This window comes from Thermobia domestica, chromosome 8 (genome assembly GCF_964235325.1).
Source record: "Thermobia domestica chromosome 8, izTheDome1.hap1.1, whole genome shotgun sequence".
NCBI classification, from domain to species: Eukaryota; Metazoa; Arthropoda; class Insecta; order Zygentoma; family Lepismatidae; genus Thermobia; species Thermobia domestica.
In genome coordinates this window covers 23,160,128-23,182,265 of record NC_137461.1, presented here as the reverse complement: position 1 = coordinate 23,182,265, position 22,138 = coordinate 23,160,128, and the positions used below count along the sequence as shown (strand labels likewise).

At 35.5% G+C, this 22,138-nt stretch overlaps 1 protein-coding gene across 3 annotated transcripts in view; it reads right to left on the bottom strand.

Moving 5' to 3' along the window:
* Positions 1 to 22,138, bottom strand: part of Kdm2 (Lysine demethylase 2) — a 173,645-nt gene that overhangs the window by 41,827 nt on the left and 109,680 nt on the right. For all 3 annotated transcript variants that reach the window (XM_081768252.1, XM_081768251.1, XM_081768253.1), the window contains exons 3-7: positions 13,419 to 13,544; positions 10,279 to 10,451; positions 7,728 to 7,928; positions 6,334 to 6,603; positions 3,072 to 3,506 (exon numbers count right to left, since the gene is read on the bottom strand). In XM_081768252.1, the coding sequence (XP_081624378.1) occupies positions 3,072 to 3,506; positions 6,334 to 6,603; positions 7,728 to 7,928; positions 10,279 to 10,451; positions 13,419 to 13,544 (1,205 nt within the window). The remainder of the gene's footprint in view (positions 1 to 3,071; positions 3,507 to 6,333; positions 6,604 to 7,727; positions 7,929 to 10,278; positions 10,452 to 13,418; positions 13,545 to 22,138) is intronic.

Below are 22,138 nucleotides of genomic sequence, written 5' to 3'. Positions count from 1 at the left end.
TTAAATAGTATAAATTAATGGAAAATTTATACTGAAGGCAATGATACTGAGATTTGTCATGAAGCATACTCAAAGTGAAACTGCTAAGTTTGTAGTGTAATTACTTTGTCCAGTTCTGGCAAACGTTCTGCAATACTATCTGATTTTTAATTTTTTAAATTTTATTTTATTTTTTTATGCATGATCTTATATCTTTCATGAAGATGACTATGTATCTAGATCATGGAAGAGCTTTGCGATACGCACAAGGGACAGTAATACCTTTAAATGAATAAGGTAACAATTTATGTCATCTAATATACAAGGTGGACATAAAGTCTCTCCCTGATAAATATTATTAAGAAAACAAAGAATGATAGAATCATGCGGTCTGAAAACATCGTTTCTATGATACTTCAAGATTTTGCCACAGCCTGTGCTTCCATCTACTGCAGTTGAAAGTAGCGTGACAGTCATTCGTTTAAAAATGGCGTCAAGCACAGCAGAAAGCGAAGTGTGTGTTGTATCATGAAACAAAATCTCCCGCCAGAGTTCAACGAACATTCAAGAGAGAGTATGGACAGTAGCCACCAGATTTAAGAGCATAAAGGAATGGTATAGCAAGTTTATTGCAACAGAAAGTGTTTTAGATCGTGATAGAAGCGGTAGACCAAGTGTTAGTTGGACCTTCTTTCTCCACGAACCAACCATTCCTAGAGGCAATTTCTTAAGACACCATGATGTGCTACATAGCTCCTAATTAAAGGAACACCAAACAAGTGTAATCCTTCAATTGGACGAGGCTCCTCCACACTGAAGTACTGATATTCGTTCATTTCTCGATGAAACTTTTCCTGACCGATGGATGGGGAGAGATGGCCACCACGATCTCTAGACATAACCCCCCTGACTTCCTTCTGTGGGGTTATGTTAAAGACTGAGTTTACGCAATACCTGTCCGTGATACTGCAACACTCAAAAACAGGATAAAGGACGCAATAGACACAGTGACTCCTGAAATGTTGAGTAACACATAAGATGGAAATTGAATATCCCATGGATGTCCTTGAGGGCACCTAATGAAGCACATGTGGAAACTCTCTAAATCAGGTATTAAAAATAATAATAATAATAATAATAATAATAAATAAATAAATAACTTTTTGCTTTTTTCTATTATTTACCGCAAACGGCATGCTTCAATCATTGTTAGTTTTCTTGTTATTAATGTTTGTTATCAGGGAGAGACTATGTCCACCCTAAATATTGTACTATCACAATCTATCTTCAGTCATATACGAAAAGTCAATACACGATCGGTAAGAAACTTTGGTCACGACTGTACATTGAACCTATTGCCACTATTTTGTATCCACCATATACGATTAAAACAACACAGAACAAATGACAACGTGTATAGATTATTCAACATGCTTAATCTTACCTTCTGCTACATAGTTATTCGTCTGGATAAACTATCCGTTTTTTTTTTTTTTTTTTAACCAACAGGGCACTAATAATGAGTCGTTAATTAAGATTTAATTACAGTAAAACCGCTAAGCAAAGCACCTAAATTTTTTTAAAACTAAAATTGTAGTTGTATAGAGAGATTCTTTTTACGTACAGGGGATGCAATGATTTACCAAGTTAGATATCACGGTGTACAATTAAAATTAAAGGGTTCGCGTAAATTACAGAGCTTCTCAAATCTTCATTTTTTTTAAAAAGTCTATTTTATATTCTGTCGGTAAATTGTTTATATAAGTCAGATCCCTTTTTAGTTTTCTTTTTGTTTCAGTATATTTCATTCTTTCTAGCACAAAAAAATAATTTTCTTTCACCGTCAGAATCAGATGAGACATATTATGAGAAAAAAAAAAAAAAAACTAGAAATAAGATTCCTAGATTGTTTTTAGGCTTTTCGCAAAACTAACGTATTCAAAACAAACTCTACAATTTTTTATTCCAACTAGAAGATATGAAGAGCGGAACCGAAGTTTTGCTGTCAGGAGAAAAATTCTCCCAAAACTGGTCGCTTTTCGGATTAACAGTAAGTTTTTGTAAATCCTCGAATTCCATGTTTGGTTACAGGTTGCACTTGGCTTTGTTTACAAGGAACCGGTCAAAAACAGAGTGGTACCTTTAGATACCGCTTGCAATGAATGATTTAAAATAAGAGAATACATAGGAATGTAAGTCATTAAAAGAACAGAATTCACAGCAACTTAGTACATGAATTAATACAATTTCCCATCTATAAGATGCATAATCGTTAAACCACGAATATTTCAACTACAGGAACATATAAAAATACATTCCTACCTAATGTTCTTCTGAATCTGAGGGCTTTGATTTTCCACTACTGAAGTTTTCTTGTCTTTTGAGACTATATTTGAAATGGAAAGGAACTAAATAATCTGCTCACACGTTAATTAAATATAGAAAGCTAGAATTACGTACCTGTTAGGAAAATTAGCTCTAGAGAACGACTAATTAGAAAATCAGCTTTAGGAATATAATCTTACCTTCACTTTGGAATTCAAAGATCACAAGCATACTGAAGTTGAAGAAATGTTTACATCTTCCCGGAACGATTTTTCTATTTACGAGCTAAACTTGAGGTTTCCATATTTAATTAACATGTTTACTGCACACCTAATCCCTTTCCCTTCCTTTTCAAGAACTCTTTTATCTGATCGCCATGTAATGTTACTCTTAGGAATATAAGCCTTTAAATTTACACGGCAAGTCCCTATTCTGCTTATTTGAAATTCGTCTCAAAGGTCCATGGTCTTGCGGTCTCTCGTCGGGAGGAGTAATGTTCTGCTTAAAAAGAGATTCAACACATTGATCTGGTAGTGGCAGTTTCCTTTCCAATAAAAACAGATTGTGATGAGTAGAAGTCTTTCAGATTAGGGGAGGGGGTTCTATGTATTATCACAGAAATACCGCCTAATTAAGAGGATATTCTAATTAGGATTGTTGACAACTGTTCAGGTTTCATCCTAATGACTAGTCATTATGAGGACTCAACTTGTTTCTAGAGCAACTATTAAAAAGTAACATTTAAACACTACAAAAATCATGCTCACCCGTTCATCCTCCTCTGGAGGCTTGAGAATTGGTTTCCCTGTCACAGCCAATTCCGGATTATCATATCTATGTTGTTCCACAAGCGTTCGCACATCTTTGATTAAAGCAATAGGATCTTTGATCAGTTCTGGTACGTTTTTCTTATTAGTTGGAAGTGAGTGAAGGTACATTACAATGGCTTTCAAGCCATGAAGTTCGTGCGGCGTCAAATGCACATGTTCCCGCTTAACTTCCGATTCTTCTTTGACGCCATCTTTGTTCCCGTTTACCATTTTATCCCCGTTGTGGGGCCCCCCGCCTTCGTCCTGTACTGCTTTATTCTTCTCGTCACTTGGTAAATCTAAATGAGTTCTCCCCAACAAACAATGCACGTAGCGCTCCAAAACGTACCATAACATTTCCGTGAAGAAAGGATAGCGAAACTTTTGCGGAACCTGGAAATTGAAAACACATTTATTAGCACATTAACAGATATTACATAAAATAACTCATACAAAATAACTCGCTATGGTTAAAAACACGAACATCCATTGTCGTAAGAACAAAGCTTACTACTGCATCCTTTCTTATATCAACTCAGAAGACTGTTGTTATTCATGTCATCTCGAGTTGCTTTAATTATTCTTCGTACCTTTTCCTTGATCTCTTGATTCATTCACAAGCAGGACTGACTGGTTTAAATCAGTACAATTTAAAACCAGTCCCCTCCCCCTGCTAGGATAAATATTTAAAAACAGAACACAGATCTATAGTGAGTTTTGCTGAAGTCAGCTGACAATTCAACCATTATAGTGCTACGAGAAGTCTATAACCACTAAATTATTCAGTTCTCCATATTCTATAATTGCCATCTACATAGCTTCCTTTGCTTGGGTTTAGCCAATAGCCTGGTGTAGTGATAAATGTAGCTTAAGCATTCTTATGGTAGTTATTGAAGGGTAATGTCACTTTGAAATTACTTTTTAATATTCCTTATTCTTAATAATAGCAAGTCGAATACCGGGTGGTACCTTAAATAACTTATATTACAAAGTGAGAACCGAAAGTGCGGTCGGTCACGTTCAATGATTGGGTAAGACCTTTCTGTCACTTAACGCTATTTCCATCCACCTTCACACGTTGTCGCAGTCTGTGTATCTATATTTCAAAAGTATCTATAAAGTTATTTTGGGATATATGTTTTAGACACGACATAAAATGTCTCCCTTGCAATGAATTCTTCAGTTTTAAAAACTGACCGAGGTCACTGGGTTCTTGGAAGCAGAATGGATAAGGCATCGCTTCGATGTTCTTACCTATAAAAATCCTTACTCGGGAGACTATCATCTTCTCTTCATCCATCAGCTGTCAGGAGACGTAACGTGAACCAACTTTGACAACTTCAAGAAGCCTGTCAAAAAAGTTTCTACGATGCAAGGTGGTTACAGATAACCTCAACAGTTAGTTTTCTGTCCTCAAACGAAAAGGGCCTCACCAGGAGAAACGTTTTCTGAGGTAGTTACCCAAAATGGGTTTCCAAAGCTTGATAGATCTTCAGCTGACTACCTCTCTCCCTCTCTTCGTAAATTCACGCACTCACTTCTGCACAGTGCAATCAACAAGAGCAGTGTTTCATACACTTCCTTCAATTGACAAAGAATATCGATACCTATTTCACAACATACAAAATCTTTGTTGGCTGGACACTCGGTTGAAAAAGTTTTTTTCAGGCCAACCACCCTGAATGAAGTTTTCCTCATTTACACCGGGCAAATGACGGGATAGTACCTAACAAACAGGCCGCTTCCTTTTTTTTTTCTTTCTTTACCTCGGATAGTGATCGCCGAAGGAGGTCACCGCTCATATATGACGGGCTAACATGACTACAGAAAACCCAGAAATCTAAATCCTAATCCCAGTCTTTATTTAGGCATCTCTATGGTGAAATCAGTCATTTCATATATAAAGAATCGAAAAAGTCTTTCACAGGTGAATATATTTAAAACAAACACAAAGTTTGAAATCATGCAAGTCAAACCTTAAAGTCTAAAGCGGACTCACGTATAATCATATTAATTTACCTTTATTAGATTTTGAACTTTGGTAAAACGGCGTGTACTTTTGATACAACCCTCGTACTACTTTTTATTCTTTGCTTGCAGTTCGGATCTTACCAATGTTACTCTCAACAAGATAAACAGTAACTGAACAACGTTCATTCGTATACATGACTTACAAATTTTGTATTCTCTTTGCGAACTGTAACAATGTTTTCCAGAGAGAGAGGAAATATGTAATAAAAATAGAAAAAAAATGTTAGTTTCTTAAAAAATCAAATTATATTTCTCCAAAATACTCAATTAAGGTATTTCAGAAGTTTATTTTATTATTATTATTATTTTTTTTTCAACTTTCCAGTTCTACACGCACATAACCTGCATATAGTTCCCATGCGAACTAAGTGTTCCTTGTGCACTTTAGACATTTTTCATCTTATTATTCGTATGATAGATAGTGTTAAGAGGTGAAATACAATTCAAGTAGAAGTACGGGGAAGTGGTTCCGGAAGTGAGCATGCCCAGGTGAAATACGGATAAAGAAATGATATAGGTACAATTATTAATGGCTACCCACAATAAATTATTGTTGGATGTTGAAGAATTATAATAAAAACACGGAAAATACATTAACAATAATAAAAAATGAATAGATATACAGAGATATTTAAGTAACTTTTACCTCTTGTAAAGTTTCGCACTGTAAATATTTTCCATTTTCACCACTTGTTCCTCACCCTTAACACCAAGCAGTTACCTCGAAACTTTTGTTTCCGAAATCCTTTTCCAGGGCGCCACAGTGGCTTACTGATATAGCGCTCACCTTTGGGAGGTAGCGTCTCTGGTTCGATCCCAGCTTCCGCCAAGAGGGCATTGTTTCTCCCGTTTTTTCCTACTTTCTTTATTCCCCCGTTTATCATCAATTTCATTTTCAGTCTGCTTTGGCCCCGGTGCATCGTGGGATGTTAAACAACACAAATAAATAGAAAAAATTTTTACTCTTTCGTTCTCTGCGATTTGGCAAGTAACAATCACATCTATACAGTATGACAGGCACGATTATATTTTACACTGAAAAGTATTATTCCAAAACTTAACATTTCCAGAAATACCATACACAAGAAGCAGCATTGACTGAGTTTTATTACGTACATATTCTTATTCTATAACACGACACAAATTGTTAAGATACATAGGCAGTTCTTGACATGAACGTAATACTTACATGAGTAGTATCTTCAACTTGAGCAGTCTTTAATTGTTTTTCAATCCCGAAACTATGAAGAAAATTGCCGCCAAATACTAACGAATCCCGAGGAGTGTATACGGCGTGAATCCAGCCAGTAGGAATAAAGAATGTATTGCCTTCTGACAGCGTTACCCGACTACATCTTTCCACGGTATCACCAAAGAATACGTCGCCCTGCTTCCCTGATAGCACCCATTGCTCGTACAGCTGCAAATTTTTCTCAGTCGGCGGGATCAGCCAGAAGATCTGAGAGAGAGAGAGAAATACAACATATTGGTGGTTAATAGTAACACAAAAATTTAATTATTATTAGTATAAATAATTATTGTCCTGTACAATCGAATACAAAATTGGGTAAGCATATACGATTTCTTCTTACAAAATCTTTCAGAGACTGTAACAGCACATACTAGTAATACTTAGGTTACATTGTTGAAAAACATACAATTTTGTATATTTCTTAACCTTAATTTGGTATGTGTTTTTACTTATCCTACAACTAATAATAATAATAATAATAATAATAATAATAATAATAATAATAATAATAATAATATCATGATGATGATGATGAACGAAATAAGTGGTGTGGAAGTAAATTTGGTACCTAGGTAGATATTTTACAAAAATTACGATTTGATTTGGGCAAAAACGTTAAGATTTTTAATTAACACTCCGGCTTACTCTCCGACTTAGACTAATAATAATTTCCGGGTTTCACGCTTTGCGAAGGAATTTTTCAGCTAAAACAAAGTACAGTAGACTCGCGACTATCACGCCTAGTTTTCTTTTATTGCAATTAAACGAGGAAGGCAAGGCGTTACATTAACAATATTGACAAGGCATTGGAAGCAGGCGTCTGCTACGATCCTCGTACGTGTCGCGTGTAAAATATACAAGTTGTGAGATGAAAAGAGCAGCGTTCTGCTCCTTGTTCATTGTTTCGTCAGTGTGTAACGAACCTAAATACAGTCTCGCTTGCCTCTGTTCCTGATTATAACTGCATACTATGTACAGTACTGTATTCGTAAATTGTTCTTGGGGTATGTTTAATGAGTTCGTAGAACTACTCCGGCCTATCAGGCTTTTTTGTTATCCGGCCTGCCCTTCCGCCACATTAGGCAGGGTACTCGGGAGTCTACTGTAATATGGTTACAGAACAATCAGAAGTATGTCTCCGTAATTTATACATCATCTTTTTGTTTGTAACTTCTTAACGCAAACAATTACATAATTTCAAAATAGAATTTACTATAATATATTCTGGTCTTCAAATGTAACAAATTACACACTAATTGAAACTTTCCATTTATGATATATTCGAACTCGTTTCCTCTAAATATTTCCTCTACAATACTCTAAATATTTACCTTGCTGCCTCTTAAAATGTGGTACCATACCGACGTACCACCAAAGTCCACGTGGAAGTCTGTGTAACAACCTTTCACTGACATCAAGCAATACTTCTGTACTTTTGGATACATCATTTCATCCAATACGTTGGTAGGATCTGTTTGGCTTTCTTTTAAGTGACGTGGCCACACACAATCTACCCAGTCGATCTGACGCACCTACAACACAAATGTAGATGTAGAGAAACTTGTGATTAGTACTTTAATGTATTTTCAACTACGTGCAACTAACTGTTATTACAAATTACTAAGTTCAACGGGTATTCCTACAATATTCCTTTTAAATATTTGACACATCGAGGTGCTTTTCATTCCGTTAACTTCCAGAAGCAACTACAAATTTCTGATTTTTAATACAATAATCCAATCAACTGATTTTTATAAAGCGAGGGTGAACTTTATATTTGTAACTTCATGAAACTCAGTTTTCCTTCTTCTTATAATGATGCTTCCGTTCTGCAGTAAATACGTATTTTTAATAATAATTTTAGGTAAGTAGTATATGGCGGGAGGAGTTTCTTTAGTATTGGAAGCTCATTTTTCCTATGCTTAATCAGAAGAAATCCAACTAAGCTCATATGAACGTTTTCTCAGTAATGCGATATTTTATGTAGAGATCTGTTTTATTTATTTATTTTATTTTATTCAATGAAAAAAGATTTTCAGTGTTTTATTCTTCGAAACACTATTGATTACTGACTTCTTGTATTAAAGTGAGATTTCTCCTTTAGGACAAAGAACTGCCAGAACAAATTTGTCTCGCTGGATATTTTTTTCTTCCTTTTAAAAACCCACTACTGAATATATGAAGCACTAATACAATTTTATTTGCAATTGGGGTGGCTTATTTTTCTTACTTAAGGAATTTCATCCCCATTTCTCTTTGAGGTTCTGAACCAAAATGATCATGGTTTATGAGCGGCCAGATAAGAAAAATTTACAATGTATTCTAAAATTATATGCCATAAGCTATTATCAACTTTGTAACTTTTTCATTACACATCTGCATTTAAGAGGATTGTAACTAAATAAGCATTTTTATCATCAACTTCGTTAATACGAATTTTAGTCTCTTTCATTTAGCAAAGTTGAAATATAGTCATGTTAAGCTTGAATCTTATTGATATTGTACCATATAGTTCATATAACCATAAACGACAAGAAAGAAAAAAAAAAAAAAAAAAGTATAACTGTCAGAGAACAAGTAAGGTCTGTTATAGTAAATCCGGTTAAGTCCACTTTTTTCTGATTTTTTTCTTTCTTTCCTTGGTTTCTTAAATGAACTTTCAGTTGCCTGCTATCTATGGCTAAAACGTTAATGTCTAAAACTCGTTAGATCAAGGTGAAAAATGGCTTCGAAGTTTGCTTCTTATGCTGAACCCTGATAAGTCCTTAGATTATTACATTAACATTATGAAGAGTCCTTACACTAACATTACGAAGAGTATCTTGATGAAATTATTTAATTTGTACGTTTTTGCTAAAAAAAGTCACCATGTTTAAAATTAAAGTATCTTTATAAATCCAATTTACTTGACCTTACAAAAAGAAAACAAGGTATTTTTTCACGGAATTTTAAACTTAACTTATTGTTATGCTAACATCTGTTAAGTTCAACACAATATATCAATTTTCTGAGGCCACTTACGTTTAAACGGCATGCAAAAGTGACACATAATACATTTATTCGTATCATTGTTATCTTTTTTGTTTAAAAAAAAAAAAAAAAAAAGTGTCAGATTTTTTTCTCTTCCTAAAATTTGTCAAAGACGCTTAACGGAGTTTAGCGTAATATGCCTCAAAATGAATAACTTTTTTGTTTTGTTTTGTTTCGATGTTCGCGGACATCTTAATCAATGACATATTTGCTGCTATAAGATTTTGGCGCAACAACTAACAGAAATCTTTTATAAGAACAGAAATCTTGTAATGACTTCGTACACGGTTGGCATGCTTTTTGATATAGGTAAGGAAATCCTGAGTATTAAGGACACAACTTCTGTGCAGTAGAACTGTAACGAACTACTTGATATACAGTAAAAGGAAATCTTTAACGTCCAACAGTTACGTCGTTTAAGACGAAAGTAGACGGATGTTATACACGTGAATGATGTCAAAATTTGTGGACTGACTAGAAGGAAACTGAAAGATCCCTGAGAAGGTATAGAGTGTCCGCAAGTTCACAGCCGGAGATTCAACCAAGCCAGAAGTACGGGCTCTTTACCAATAACCCATATATTTCTCACACATTCTGGTCCTTTTTTAAACGAGTTAAATTACTTACATAAGTCAAATTCTGTTGCTAATTTAAAGTTGTTTCTCATATTATACGTTGCATATTATCTATTTTTTTTAATGCTTATTATTTTTAGCAGTTTGTTTGACCACAAATTCCATGCTTTAATAATAACCAAGCACAGAGTTAACAAGGAAATCAGTGATTACACATTTATTGAAATACTTAAATATTAAAGTATCTAAAAGCTAAGGAAAAAGTTAAGACGCTTACCACAGTAGGAGTTTGTACATAGTTTTCGAGTTTCGTATGACTGAATTCAAGACTAATAACATTCAGCAATTTATCTTTCTTCGGATCCTCGTAATACCTCTGCCATTCTTTCATCGTCATCTCGATATTCTTTTGTGTGTTAACGTCCATTACATCAAGAATTCGTCTTGAACCTGTAAAGGCATATAGGACGCAATAAGTGGAAATACCATATCGGCCCTAAAATAAGCCATACCTTTAAAACTCAAGAAAGAAACAGTAAATTATATACAGAGAAAATACTGTAATTTTATTTCATCATGAAAATGTGAGAGCTATTTCTGCACCAATTAAGTTTTTTTTTTTTAAATAACTTATCAATATTACACAACAAAAACTGCTAACGATTTTTAAAAAAATCTACAATAAGAAAATGTAACAGTAAATTTTGTAGTACATTCACTGGATATATGAGTTTTAAATATGTATTGGTCGCTTCTGAGATTATACAACTTCAGTCCAAAACATTTAGTGAACGAAGACAGTGGGTAATATAAAAGTTATCACCAGAAAGGATTAGAAGAGTGATGTTGAACATCCCTCTTCCTCAATTAGGATTTAAATTCTTATTTCCCCATTTACACATACATTAAAATACGATTTGTGTGTGTGTGTGAGAGAGAGAGTGAATAAAGTATGGTTTCGTCACTTTCTTCCGTTGTTAAATAATTACGTACATTGGAATTACGAAGCATCAGATAATTTAATCTCTGTATATGCGAGGAAAATAGCATTGCTATGGTGTCATGCAGCCATCTGCATTTGAGTCTGAGAAATGAAATCTTTGAGTTTTACGTCCCACGGTTATGCCGGTTAGGCTAAAGAGGCGGTGATTATGAGAAATGAATGAAATGGTGGAATGAAGAAAGTGAGAGGAAACGGGAGAACCCCGAGAAAACCCACGCACACGGTGTTTGTCCACCACAAAGTTCACTTGGCGGGAGTAGGGTTTGAACCCGGGTCCCCATGCACCAGAGGCCATCTGCATTTGAGTATATTCTGACTTGTTCCCATAATATACTGGATTCCTGACATGTCTGAATATGCACTGGATTGAAAATGAAATGAAATCTTTAGGTTTTACGTTCCACGCTTTTGCCGGTTAGGCTAAAGGAGATGATGATTATGAGAAATGAATGAAATGGTGGAATGAAGAAAGTGGGAGGAAACGGGAGAACCCCGAGAAAACCCACGAGCACGATGTTTGTCCACCACAAAGTCCATACGGCGCGAGCTGGGATCGAACCAGGAATCCCAAGCACCGGAGGTGAACGCTCTACCACTGAGCCACCGCGCCCCCTCATGCACTGGACTGAGTCATAGACCACTTTACCCAGTCTTATTGGAGTAGCCGAAAAATTCATCGTTAGTTAGCATCATACGATGTCTGGCTGTTCCCAAATATCAATGAAATAAGTCTTAAAACAACATACATTTGATGATATTTCGGATATCCAGCACCAGCATAAACATACTGCGCAACTTTAAAGGTAAACCAGCTAAATGAATACTGCCGGCTACTGCCGCCTAGCAAAATGAGTCCCTCCACACAGGTGCTACCTGAAGGTAACCACATCTGTTAGTGTATAGTTAAAACAAAATTCTACTTTATAATATAGCCGATTCAGAAATTTTATGACCACAACTCGTATAAACTCATTGTTTGCCCACGTAAGTAAATAAATTCTATATGTTTATATATTTTTGTCATTTTATTTTATTAGGAAATTCAAATGAAAATTACTGAAGTATTCGAATGTGATCTACAGAACTCATTCGATTTTGATGACTGTCCATAAAGATGGACTATAATTTGGGTGGTACGAATGTAAAATATTTTTCTCTACGTAGGGTGACCATAAAATTTTCAGCTCAAAACGAGGCAAGTTCCAGCTTTTTAAAAACCCTGGGAAATGAGAAATAGGTCAGTGCGTAATTAGTTCCTGTTTATACCTAATACATACGCAATACCTAATACATTTGTATTATAATATAATATATATAAGCAATAAAATACTTATAAACTGCATTTAACTTACAATATAGTAGATATAATGCTTACTGCACTTGCTCCTTTACCCCAGTTCGAATTCTTGACATTACATTGGGTGAGAAGCTGACTCTTGAACGAAAAAAATGACAAATATTTCCCAGAAGAACCTATCTTCTCAAGAATAGCTTTATTCTTCACTAGTCCTTCATAAAATTCACTACAGTTCTCTAAATTTACCCGTATTAGTGACATAATTTTTCATTGCTGCAACAAATAAGGAAGATTTTTCCCTTGTCCATATGTTATTCATGATTGAAAAAACATGCTCGTCGGGGTGGATGTACCAGGTAGGCACAACACCATTCCTGTTGTTTTCAATAGAATATCGAACTTTGTATTTTCCTCTTCTAATTTACTAAAAGACACGTTGAAGTTTCTTCAACAAACAAGCAAGTGCTAAAACCGATCAAGTTTAATGTAGGGTAATTTCAGTTCAATTCTTGCCTCTTTGTTATTATTAATACCTTTACAAGGAGTATTACTTTTCATTAGCATAAAACGGGACAAATACTACTTTTTTCCAACGGGACGCCCCCTAAAACAGGACTGGGCCCGGTCAAAACGAACGTATGGTCGCCCTAACTCTACGGACCTTTGCTTTCTGAGTTGTTGGCCATTGGAATTGGTGTTTAGACTTGGTTAAATTTTCGCATAAGAATCAAGAGAAAATAAATGGAACAAATTTGTTAAGCGTCAAGTAGATACAGCACCTTTTTATAGCAAAAGTTCGTTAAAATCAATGAAGGCTGAATGATTTCCGCAATCGGGAAAGTCATTACCGTACTGAATGAATGAATGCATGCATGCAAGCAAGCAAGACGAAAGAAAGAAAAAACTGCTACTTACAGTATGCTATATTGAATTAGTACATAAATACCTTAAAATGCTAGTGGTGCATTAACTTTTTCTAATTACTACGTATATATTATAAAGATTTAAAATTAAATTCCATCATCACGATCACATCAATGTCAGTATCTTTTAAAACTGAGCAATAACCCATCAAAATTATATTTTATTGTACTACATAAACATAATGTTTACCTACCTACACACATTCGTACATCACTAACAGCAAAGTTATTACTGGGAACTCTCAATCCTAGACCGGTCTTCTCTTTGAAAAGCAGCGGCGTGTTGAAACCATGCCTCTGTAGATATGACAAGTTGAATTCTGTAAAATTAACAATATTTATTTTAAAGTCTATTTTAGAAACAATACAATAACGACTATCGAAAAAAAAAAAAAAAAACAGTGGCGTATTCGCATGCAAAGTACTAGGTTCAATTCACAGAACTATACTTATTACAAGATTTACAAAATGTGTGTGTACAGCCTTAGGCTTTTAGTTACGAAGCCCATTTTGCAAAGTAAGGCCGTTGTTACCGAGCAGATTGGTTTTGTTTTAATCTTTTATCTTTTAAATGCTTTGTGCTATAAGTTTAAGAAAAGAACAAACAAAAGAAGGTTTGCTATTGAATTATAAAATTAGACCTTTCGCTTCAACTAGATTTATTAACAGCTAACAGACTTTTATTCTACAAGGATTTAAATACCCCTGATGGGATAACCAATTTTGCTATACTATGCACAGCTCGAGCGTATACCGTGTGGAACTGGGAAACTTACAGAAAGGACACCAATTTTATATTATATTATATTATTATTTTAGGAGAGTTGCTGCTGTAATATGTTTGGATCTGTTGTACGTTTGGCAAGATATTTGACGATGGTGACTGAAGGAATGAACGAATGATCCCTGCTACTAGAGATCCCTCGTGGCTAAGCGGTTAGCGTACGCGTCTTTGGCGCAGGAGAGCCCGGTTTGATTCCCGGAGGGAGCTCATGTGGTTCGGATTCCACGTTAATCAGTATAGTCTCGCTGCTGAAAGGGACGTTAAATTCAAAATCAACTCAATTTTCCGCTACTTCTACCCACCTTATTTATTTCAAAAGTTTTATCTTCAGTTTCAAATTTTACTTTAGTTATCAAACATTGGGTATTAGCATGCAGTGTCCATGGTTTGTCTCGCCAGTTTTGGTTTTGTTCAGTTTAGTTTTGGTTTACACTTATTACAATTTAATGTTTCCTTTAAGTATAGTCTTCAAAGTTTAAATTAAATCTCATCTTAATTGGCAGAATCCTCTGCTACCAGAAAAAATGTTATCACCTTAACAACAAATTTCTTTTCTTTCTTTCTTTCTTTCTGGTGGGTTTGTAATAGGGATGGCCAATTCCGGAATTTTTACTTTCCGGAATCCGGAAAGTAAAATCGGAAAATTCCGGATTTCGGAAAAATTCCGGAATTCGGAAAAATTCCGGATTTCGGAAAAAATCCGGATTTCGGAAAAATTCCGGAATTCGGAAAAAATCCGTATTTCGGAAAAATGCCGGAATTCGGAAAAATTCCGGAATTCGGAAAAATTCCGGAATTCGGAAAAATTCCGGAATTCAGAAAAAATCCGGAATTCGGAAAAATTCCGGAATTCGGAAAATAACCGGATTTCGGAAAAATTCCGGAATTCGGAAAAAATCCGTATTTCGGAAAAATTCCGGAATTCGGAAAAATTCCGGATTTCGGAAAAAATCCGGAATTCGGAAAAATTCCGGATTTCGGAAAAAATCCGGATTTCGGAAAAATTCCGGAATTCGGAAAAATTATTTTTTCTTTTTGTAATCCTAAGAATTTTGTTCAAATGCAAACGAACAAATTTCCTTTTTGTAATCCTAAGAATGTATGATGCAAGTTAAGCTGAAACTTATATCTTAAAGTATACACTACTCAATCTTCCCATGGTTAATGAGATGTAGTCCAAAAGTACGATGTACTCCTAATATTTAATTTTTGTTTTACTGTGATATTGTCCAGAGGTAAGACATATATTACACTGAGATAAACAACTTGACATAATGAAGATGTTATCATACGTAGTTTTCCAGAAAATCGTGAGAAACGATTTTTTATGAAGTTAAAATATGCGTCGCTTGTTGCCAGTGTAATGCAATTGATAACTTTTATGCTGGAATAGTCTTCTTCTTCTTCTTCTTCTTCTTCTTATTATTATTATTATTATTATTATTATTATTATTATTATTATTATTATTATTATTAATCGTTTATGTACTGTAAAAGAAAAATATGAACCGTTAAGTAGTATATTTTATCTTGTTTTTTGATATCTTCTAACAGTAATAACAAATTGCTTGTAAATACGCAATGATTATCAAGGACAATGGCATATTAATGTAAGGACTACTCTGCAGACTAGCAATAAACAATAAACAATAACATAAACAATAGTCCCAAAAAAAAAGTAACTAACTTGGGCACGTCAGAATATTCGCGAGAATATAGGGACGCATTGAGACTAGCAAAAAACGTGGTGTTATTATTACTCAAAGGGCCGTACGATGGAGGCTTTAACGTTAATGTTAATGGCACCAATGAGCACTTACTTGCTCTAATGGTTAACCTCACTTTTGAGATGATTCTTAGAAGTGGGCGTGTTGGCATGCAGTTGGAGTACTAACGATTTGCGTCACTATCGAACACTAACGTAGCACTAGCGACGTTTAAAGTCGAAATTGGAGTCTGACATAAGTGGCTTGTCAACTTCACGGACATTATATTTTCCTTGAATGCGAGAATTTTGCGCCCTACCACAAAAATAGGAAAAAATGCACTCGCAATATATTTGCACTGGAATGTTTGCGCCCTACCCCAAAAAGAGGGGAAAATGCGCCGGCTATATATTTGCACTGGGATGTTAGCGCCCTACAATTCAACTTATTATTGTATTGTGTAAAGTAACTTCCACTCGCACTTGAACTAGGCTTGCCTCTCATCGTCTCAGTGAGTTACTCCATCCGTTATAATATTCCGAACAAATGAAAAAAAAATACAATTTTAGTTCACTAAAGGGCAATCCATACAAATACAATTTTTCATTATACTACAAAATTTACAATAAACGTATAAATGACTGATATATAATTATTTATTAATATAATCAAAGAGTATAATTTAATCTACAAAAGGCTGTTTGGCTCTACCCAGATATCTCTGTTCACAATCCTTGAGAGTTGTTTGGCTTTTCAGGACACAAAATATAGAAAAGAAAATGTAAAGTGAATGTAAAATCAGTTCAGTAATATTATCAAGAAAACTATGTACAGTGTGTTTACTTGCTGGAATTACACTTCAAACACACAATTGCGTTCAGTCGTTCTTTCAGGAAAAATGTTCCGGGGGGCACATTTAGTATTCCGGAGGGGGGTCACTGCTGGTACTATTCTATTTATTATTATATTATAGACGTATTATTTTGGTCTCCTCCGAGGGGGCACTCTGAGAGCTCTGGGGAGGCCAGTGTTCCCCCAAAATCATCTCTGGAAGAAGCAGTGATTGCGTTGATCCGTTGTGTTCTTTTGGCTTATATTGAAGTTTATTCTCCCCTTATATAGCCACAATGAAAATAAATCACAAATGGCATGGTTGTGGGGGGAGGATTGTTTATGCTGTAATGTCAGCCCCTCCGAGGAAATGCGTAAGCTCCAATAGGTTCTTTTATTTCGCAGGTCTCAAACTTCCCGGTGGAGGTACATCGCAGGCGCAATTTTCCCTGTTCTTGAGGTAGGGCGCAAATTTCCCAGACGCAAAATTCTCGACACCGTTCGAATGACCTCGGAAGACTATATCTTTTTCAATACTTTTTTATAATTTTTTACTCGAGATTTCTTCATAGCTTCTTATTAAAATACTTACTAATATATCCTCATTTTATTGTCCTAACCAATCAATATGGGTATGTTGTCAGTAAAATATTTAGATTGATCGAGCCTCTGGTGTGTAACCACAGTATCATGCCCCCATTAGAAATCTTGGCTAAACGAATCAATATATGTTGCCAATAAAATAGTTTAGAATGATTGAGCCCCTGGTAAATAACCATAGTATTTCGTGACAGACCCCCCCCCCCTTCCTATTACCATATTCTAGCTACGTGCCTGACTCAGCTAAATCTCTACATTCTTTACCAAGCACACATTTTCTAAAGCGGAAAATGCTCTCTAAATACCTAAGCTCATTATTTTCAGCAGATGCACAAACTGGGTAACATGCTATCTACATGAATGTTATATATGTCGATTACTGGAAACCGCTTCTCGCTATCTATTACCATATTTACTATATAATGATTAACGTTAAAACCGGAAATGGTTGATTTGTACCGCTTCCGGTTTGAATATTACATTCATCAGGGAACTCGATTCTTAACTATTGACTCTGTACATCATGGCCAAAATTGATTGGTAATCCATCAGATAGTTCTTGAGACTGTTTGTTTCACTGACGGACAGAATGAATATATGGCTATAGAGTTTTGATAAACTAAATTCGTTAATGAGTGATGATGGAACAAATATAAGAAAGGGAACCAAGAGTACCACCGGGAAAATTTTCGAACACAAAATTAGCCATCGAAAACCCACATGTCCTGGGTTAGAATACCATAGATGAAAACTCTACCACTGAGTCATCAATCACCCGCTTATTAGTTTTGTTAACTATTATATTAATATAAATTAATGAATGCCTGCTTATGTTAATTATTGAACAATTACATTGTATACTTCGTAAAGTCAATTTGTATTTACTGTACATACAGTGAGCGCAGAAAGTGTTCGTACACCTATGCTATTAAAACGAAAATGCCTGCGAAAAAGAAACAGAAAATTTAAGAAGTGTAATAACACACACAATATGAATAATGAAAACTAAGCTTTATGAATATATCAATAAAGAACCACAAAGACAAGTTTAATGGTCAGAAAGTAAATAAATTCCGTAGAAAATATATAGAGTAGACGCAAAAAGTGATCGTACACCTGACGTACGAATACGAAACAAAGATACCACAACTGGGGTTCACTAGTATTCACCTGAGTATACACCTCTGTATAGCATGACGAGTAACAGAATGAGTTTAGTTGTGAATAGGAGTGAAAAAACTGCACGGTGGGCTGTCGAAATGGGAAGCAACCGAACAGAAACAAATGAGGAGACAAGAAAAGTAATTATTAAAGTGCATAAGAAGGGTAAGTCTTTGAGAAAGATAGCAAACCTCAGGGGCAGATCCAGAGGGGGGCGATCGGGGCCATCGCCCCCCCCCCCACATGAGGAAACTTTCTTATTTTATATATAAATAAACCCATCCATAACAAGTTTGGAGCTCTTAAAAGTAGCAGTATTACTGCCGACCGCCCCTTCCCCAGAAGTCCGTCCTGGATCCGCCCCTGTATAGAGTAGCCACAATCGAGTATTTTCCGCTGTATGTTTGGAGTCGTTGTCTTGCTGAACAATAAATTGTTTTCAAGAACCATCTTCTGCCCACTAGTATGGAGATATTCCTTTAATATGTTAATATACACTTTGTAGATCATCACTCCATCGATAAGGTGGAGACGACACACTCCTGAGGCACTCATACAACCCCAGACGAGCACGGACCCTCCTCCGTGTCTTACTTTAGAGACGAGATTTTGAGGATTCATCTCTGTATTCACCTTGCGCCATACCATACGCCTCCCATTGGACTCGATAAAATTAAATTTATTTTCGTCCGAAAATATGACCCTATTCCAGAAAGAAGCCTGATCCCTTATCTTTATACTCTTTTTCAAACTTTAGTCTCTTTATACGATTTGTCTTGTTCACCCAGAACATTTTCCTGGCTATCCGACCATGATACCCTGCAAATATTCCGCACTGTACTGGCTGATACTTTAACACCGCGTGTTTCCAGATCCGTTGCCAATTGCACAGAACTACTTTTTGGAACCTTTTTTCTTTCCCTAATAATGTAACGTTTAACTTGTTCACTCAACACTCTTGGTCTTCGAGTTCTTTTTTTATTATTTTTTTTATGGTTTCGCACAGTGATAGAAACATTATACATCGCAATTATTGTTTGTACTGATGAACAAGGCCTGTCTGCAAGGTTTGCCAGGGGCGGATCCAGGACGGACTTCTGGGGGGGGGGGCGGTCGGCGGTAATACTGCTACTTTTAAGAGCTCCAAACTTGTTATGGATGGGTTTATTTATGTATAAAATAAGAGTTTCCTCTTGTGGGGGGGGGGCGATTGCCCCCTCTGGACCCGCCCCTGACTCTATAATACCTTGAAACAGCTTCGCACACCTCCCCAATCCCCAGACATGAACCCCATAGAACATCTATGATCTGTTCTGGAGACAAGAATCAGAAGGCACAGCTTGTCTACTAAAGAAGGCCTAAGAAAAGCTATTCAAGAAGAATGGGACATAATCAGTCCCGAAGCTACAGAACTACGAACTACTACAGGTGAAATCAATGCCACGAAGATTACAGACAATCATTAACGCACAGGGTAATCCCACAAAATATTAAATAACGTAATATACTTTATAAGCATTAATTCAAGCATAAGTGTACGGTGACTTTTTGCGTTTACAAAAAAGGAATTCTCTCTTTTCTTCTGAACAAAACAGTGATTGTGTTTGTTTGGCCTTTCTCTTGTATATAGAAATAAAATGTATGAATGTGTAGTCTTAATTCTGGTTATATATATATTTTTCCACCTCCCGTTCTCATGCTAGCTGTTTTCAATATAAACTATGCACGGTGTACGAACACTTTCTGCGCTCACTGTAGGTATGTTGACAATAAGCGAATGTTATTAGAATATTTGTTGAGATTTATTTTCCTTCACTGCCTTTCGCCTGATTAAAAAGTAGTTTGCAGTGCTTTGGAGCAGCTGCAGGTGGGAACGCGATAATGTTTGAGACATACCGGCGACTTTTTTGTGTGTGAAAATAAGATCTTTCTCATAAAGTAGTAAATAACTGCAGTAGCAATTGTCTACGTAAATGATAAAGACATATCCAACTACAAGAAATTAATACAGTATATATAGCCTATTCATTATTGTGTTTCTCTTTTAACAACTACTAGCTAAGGATGGCCAATTCCAGAATTTTTACTTTCCGGAATCCGGAAAGTAAAATCGGAAAAATTCCGGATCTCGGAAAAATTCCGGATTTTTTCTGAATTCCGGAATTTTTCCGAATTCCGGAATTTTTCTAAATTCCGGATTTTTTCCGAATGTCGGAATTTTTCCGAATGTCGGAATTTTTCCGAAATCCGGAATTTTTCCGAATTCCGGAATTTTTCCGAAATCCGGAATTTTTCCGAATTCCGGAATTTTTCCGAATTCCGGAATTTTTCTAAATTCCGGATTTTTTCCGAATGTCGGAATTTTTCCGAAATCCGGAATTTTTCTGAATTCCGGAATTTTTCCGAATTCCGGAATTTTTCCGAATTCCGGAATTTTTCCGAATTCCGGAAAGTAAATTTTCCGATTCCGGAAAACAAAATTTCCGGAATCCGGATTCCGGAAAATTTTGGCCATCCCTAGTTTGTAACAAGCCTCCACCAAGATTGAACCAGTCAACGCGATCGGTATGACATTTATTTTTTTCTTGTCTGGCGGGTTGGTGACAGTTCAGAGAATTACTTTCAAATGCTTGTAGCTCAATCCCTAATCAGCCTGGACACACAAAACAAGTAGCAAGATAGGCAAAATAGAACAGATTCAGGAAATATGAAAATTACATCCATTCAGAGAACCGTCGCCCCTCGTTTCAAGAAATAAAAAATGATCTTTCTAAATATGTCTTATTATTTTGTGTTGGCCGCAATCATGTAAGCTGAACAATGGCATACATGATTTCTTAGTATGTTAAGCTTTTATTTACTTTTTTTTTCTTTTGTAACAGTTCGTGCTTTATATAATTTATTGACTGTCTTTACAGTGTAATCAGGAAATTGGTTGGATTATATGGGAATTTTGCGTCCTTTCAAGCACTAAGGCTACATGATACGTGGACCTACAGGATAAGGTGGCATCCGCAACACCATCATGCGTTCAAAATTTTTTCAAGGCTCTCCCACCGGGAATCAAACCCAGGTAGTCGTGTACCAAAGACGCACATGTAGTCCAGCGGCAAAGACGTGATAAAGGAATGCCACGAAGAAAGTTCAGGTAATTTCATTCATTATTTTCATAGTTAAGTCTCGATTAAGGAAGGTCTGCTATAGTCTTCCTGTTAAAAAAAAAAAAAAAATCGCCCGCAGTCAATAATATAATACTAATTAATCTCTCATTTCCAGACGAGAACATTAATAGTAATTTCCTGCATCTCTACTTATTGTAGAGGAGAAAACAACAACTCATTCAAAATAGTCACGTAATATTTTCTACTTCGTTTAGTATGTCACTACATTGTGAACAAAATTTATTGCGTGCATTTGTGTGAAAACATAGGCTAATACTTCCTCAGTTTGTTTGAAGTTTGTACTGTCAGTATATGCATTTTTTTTCTTTCTTTACACTAACAAATATCGTTTTAAAATATCATTAGGTATCCACACTAAATATCTACAAATATGTATTAAATGGGCTGCCCACTTTAAAATTGAAAATTAACAATAGCGTCACTTCTCACGTCCATGTGTGTGAATATCCTAACAAATAAGTAGAGAGAAATATCCTTTGTGGACATTTTTTTTTTTTTTTGACAGTACATACATTCCTAGAATATTTTGAGGGAAGATACGCAAATAAGTAACTGTACGTTGGCTATCATATTGGAACGTGACGTATTGTTATTGTTGGAACACGGTAAGAGGTGCCCCAGAAATTTTGAAAACTGATGGTATAGTGTGT